Source organism: Salvelinus sp. IW2-2015, linkage group LG18 (genome assembly GCF_002910315.2).
Source record: "Salvelinus sp. IW2-2015 linkage group LG18, ASM291031v2, whole genome shotgun sequence".
Taxonomy (NCBI): domain Eukaryota; kingdom Metazoa; phylum Chordata; class Actinopteri; order Salmoniformes; family Salmonidae; genus Salvelinus; species Salvelinus sp. IW2-2015.
In genome coordinates this window covers 51,692,488-51,696,952 of record NC_036858.1, presented here as the reverse complement: position 1 = coordinate 51,696,952, position 4,465 = coordinate 51,692,488, and the positions used below count along the sequence as shown (strand labels likewise).

The 4,465-nt window shown below is 40.9% G+C and overlaps 1 protein-coding gene across 7 annotated transcripts in view; it reads right to left on the bottom strand.

Annotated features, from left to right (window-relative positions):
* Positions 1 to 1,659: 1,659 nt before the first annotated feature.
* Positions 1,660 to 4,465, bottom strand: part of LOC111977786 (SMC5-SMC6 complex localization factor protein 2) — a 25,122-nt gene continuing 22,316 nt past the window's right edge. For all 7 annotated transcript variants that reach the window (XM_024007435.2, XM_024007434.2, XM_024007442.2 and 4 more), the window contains exon 16: positions 1,660 to 4,121. In XM_024007435.2, coding sequence (XP_023863203.1) covers positions 3,498 to 4,121 — 624 coding nt within the window. In that variant the 3' untranslated portion in view covers positions 1,660 to 3,497. The remainder of the gene's footprint in view (positions 4,122 to 4,465) is intronic.

Below are 4,465 nucleotides of genomic sequence, written 5' to 3'. Positions count from 1 at the left end.
AACCGTGAAGCACGGGGGTGGCAGCATCATGTTGTGGGAGTGCTTTGCTGCAGGAGGGACTGGTGCACTTCACAAAATAGATGGCGTCATGAGGCAGGAAAATTATGTGGATATATTGAAGCAACATCTCAAGACATCAGTCAGGAAGTTAAAGCTTGATCGCAAATGGGTCTTCCAAATGGACAATGACCCCAAGCATACTTCCAAAGTTGTGGCAATATGGCTTAAGGACAACAAAGTCAAGGTATTGGAGTGGCCAACACAAAGCCCTGACCTCAATTCTTTAGAAAATTTGTGGGCAGAACAGAAAAAGTGTGTGCAAGCAAGGAGGCCTACAAACCTGACTCAGTTACACCAGCTCTGTCAGGAGGAATGGGCCAAAATTCACCCAACTTATTGTGGGAAGCTTGTGGAAGGCTACCCAAAACGTTTGACCCAAGTTAAATAATTTAAAGGCATTGCTACCAAATACTAATTAAGTGTATGTAAACTTCTGACCCACTGGGAATGTGATGAAATAAATAAAAGCTCAAATAAATCAATCATTCTCCGTACTATTATTCTGACATTTCACATTCTTAAAATAAAGTGGTGATCCTAACTGACCTAAAACAGGGAATTGTTACTAGGATTAAATGTCAGGAATTGTGAAAAACTGAGTTTAAATGTATTTGGCTAAAGTGTATGTAAACTTCCCGACTTCAACTCAACACTATTACTTTCTTATCTACAGTGTACATATCTCCCTGGCATATTACATAATATATGCAGCAGCATACAATACATTTTTGGACTTTGTTGTGCAGTGCTCACTTGAACAGGAAGATGACGCGGCAGTCCTTGGTGGGAAAATGTTGTTATCAAAGTCTGGCATTCTCTGGATTTATGATGCTTTCAAAACAACTGGAGGCTGGATTTACAATTCCAAATTGGATGACCGTTCAAAAYGTATTTTCCCAGTTGGAGCTTGTTTATTCCCAGTTGTCTTGAACTCACTGAAGTCAAGTCAAGTTTTCGCAGTTCCGAGTTAGTTGTTTTGAGCGTGGCACAAATCCTGCTTCATTGATAGCATGGCTAATGTTAAATCAGCATGGCTAATGTTTAGAATTTTAAATTTGGAAAAGAGCCCCTTAATCCCAGATTTGGGACCACACAGCCACTGTCACTGATTCCTTCCAAACCACTTGTTGAATTTGCGATTTCCAACTTGTGTAATGTTTATGTCCAATGGCCGATGAGCACCGATACGTTTAATCTATAACTTCTCTTCATATGACAAGGATTAAAAAGGATTTGCCAGTAGATTGTCGACTTGATTCATGATGACTATTAGCTAAGATTGTGAAAGTATGTTGACATGATCAGTCGACTCAAAGCTGCTGTACATATAACATGATCTAAAGTAATTTTATCTGTGGCCAATGATCTTGAGCCTTCTTGAATGGGCACTTCTAATATAACACCCGAAGGGCGAGAATTTGCAAGGTCTCCTCTTACACTTGGCAGTGACGTAAAGTCCCCATGAGTGACAGAACACTGAGCCAATCACGGCGCAACGCTCCGTATTTTCTGCTGGCTTGCCCCACCATCACAGAAAGCACTGAGCTAGGCTGAAACACCTGCATTTGGAGCTGCCTTACTCAAGAAAACAAAAAGAGACCATGTTTGTATGTGGCTTTATTAACTCTGATATTTTTACATCGTTTGCAAATTGATGTGACACATTAATGCAAAAATAACATGCAAAAATAACATGTGTTATACTGTTGTATGTTGAAGAGAGGGAAAGATTGAAGTGTAGGGTCATTGAGGTTGGATGGGATTTTGGGGATGGGGCCAGGGTCTACTAGACGTTAGTATGGCTCTTTTTAATTTTCTCAGAAGTACTGAGTTAGGTAGGAGGATTTTGAAATTTGGAGCCAATGTTGTAAACCGTGAACGACCACACACTCCAGCAAAGTAGGTGGCAGCATGCACCTTTAACGTTTGTTTGCGGACCACCATTATCATATACTGAATAAAAATAAACGCAACATGCAACAATTTGAAATCAGTCAATTGAAATTAACATAACATTTTCTGACAACAACTCTGGTGGACATAACTGCAGTCAGCATGCCAATTGCACACTCCCTCAAAACTTGAGACATCTGTAGCATTGTGTTGTGTGACAAAACTGCATGTTTTAAGAGTAGCCTTTTAGTGTCCCCAACACAAAGTACACCTGTGTAATGATCATGCTGTTTACTCAGCTTCTTGATATGACACACCTGTCAGGTGGATGGATTATCTTGGCAAAGGAGAAATGCTCACTAACAGGGATGTAAACATTTGTGCACAAAATTTGAGAAATAAGCTTTTTGTACGTATGGAACATTTTTGGGATCTTTTATTTCAGCTCATGAAACATGGGACCAACACTTTACACATTGCATTTATAATTTTGTCTTCAGTATAAGTTGTCGAGTCAAGTATACTGTATCCATTTTAAGTCTACATTTAGCAAAAATGAATTTTCTTATACATTTTGGGCAGTTAGCTGGCTAACTCATTGGAACAGCGCCCAGTTAAGGCGTTCTCATACATAGGTTGGGTTTGCTCCAAGCAGAACTCGGCTAGGCGAAGTGAACGGCTGCGCTCGCATATTCCGTTAGAATACATTCATTTGAAAAACGAGAATAAGGCAGCAATATTACTCTTTGTCCCTCTTAAGACGCCATAGCCAGTACACTCTTCAAATTAGTCAGAATGAATCTAAGATAAATCAATTACACATTTGAGTTTCCAGAAGTCTTAGTTGCGCAACTTTTCATCCAAGATGATTGGTACAGTATATCTCAAGTGAAAAAATGTCCATGAACTAGTAGTCTGTCATTGAATGACAACACACTTCATTGAAGACTCCCTACTGTTGACCAATCACAGACGAAGGGGCATAGACTTCGGCTAGCAAACTTCAGCTTGCCACAAGAAAAATTTTGTCGAACAGTCGGGAAAAAAACCTGCCGAATGCTGCTGAACACCAAAATGAACAAAAACGTCAAAAACAATTGTCATATATGCAAACTGTTTAACGTTGGCTGACAAAAATAACCAGAGGGGTCACAGTCAGCGAACGGTTCCAAAAACAGAAATAACTTCAATTGAGTGCAAACGAAAATAGAAAACAAGTGCAAATAGTAAAATGAATTAATAGAACTGCCTCAGTTTCTGTAGATAGTATTTGCCTTTTGCATTGTGCAACAAAGTGCATGAAAAAAAAAAACGAATAATGTAACGTTTCCTCACTACACAGTGAGTGATTTACCTGAGAAAAAACATGCAGACAGTTGGGTTAATGGCACCCTATTCTCTGGTCAAAAGGGAATAGGGTGCCATTTTGGATTCAGCTTTAGTCTACAGTCTAGATGACAGTTGGCCTAGACCGGTACAATTCTATATGGATGCAGCCGGGTTGTCTTCCGTTGCAGTCTTCTCTGGTTTCTCTCAGTCTCCTTTCATTCATCACCTTTCTCCTCCATCTCTGAATCTTTCTCCAAACTGCCTCTCTCCTCAGTCTCTCCTTCAGTCTGTCCTTTCCTTCCCTCCTCCACTGCTGTTGCCTCCCTTTTTTCTGTGACCCTCTCCTCCGCCTTGACTTCTGTCCGTTTTTCCTCCATGTCCTCCATCTTTTGTTCCTCACCTGACTCCTCTAACGTAAGTTCCATCCGCTCCTCTTCCTCCTCATCCATCTTCAGCAACTTCTCCTCCCCTCCTAGAATCTCCTTCTCCATGGCAAAGTATTTTTCTGGCGTCTCTCCTCGTTCATCCTCCATGGCCAAAGCCTTTTCTGCAATCCTCTCCTCCTTATCCTCCTCTTCTCCTTCCACCACTTTCCCCTCTTCATCCTCCATGGCCAAGTATTTTTCTGGTGTCTGTTGTCTTTCATCCTCCATGGACAAAGCATCTTCTGCAATCCTCTCCTCGTCTTCTCCTTTTCCTTCCACCACTTCTCCCTCCAACTCCATGACTGTCTCCTCATCCCCTCTCTCCTCTTCTCTCTCCCTGTGGGAGTGTTTGCTCTCCTGGCTGCTACTCACTGCGTCCTCAGGCAGAGGCTGCCAGTAGTCATACAGTTTACCCTGGAGGCAACAGACATATTACATTACTATAAAACACATCACACTGCTATCAAACATGAATTACTACAGCTTACCCTGGAGGGAACAAACATACATTATTACAACAGTTTCTCTCTGCAATGATAAATACACAGAATTAAACCAAACACAGCTCTGCGATACCATAGTTTACACTGGCAGTACTTCCCAGCTGTATATAAACTCAGCAAAAAAAGAAACATCCTCTCACTGTCAACTGCGTTTATTTTCAGCAAACTTAACATGTGTAAATATTTGTACGAACATAAGATACAACAACAGACATAAACTGAACAAGTTCCACAGACATGTGACTAACAGAAATG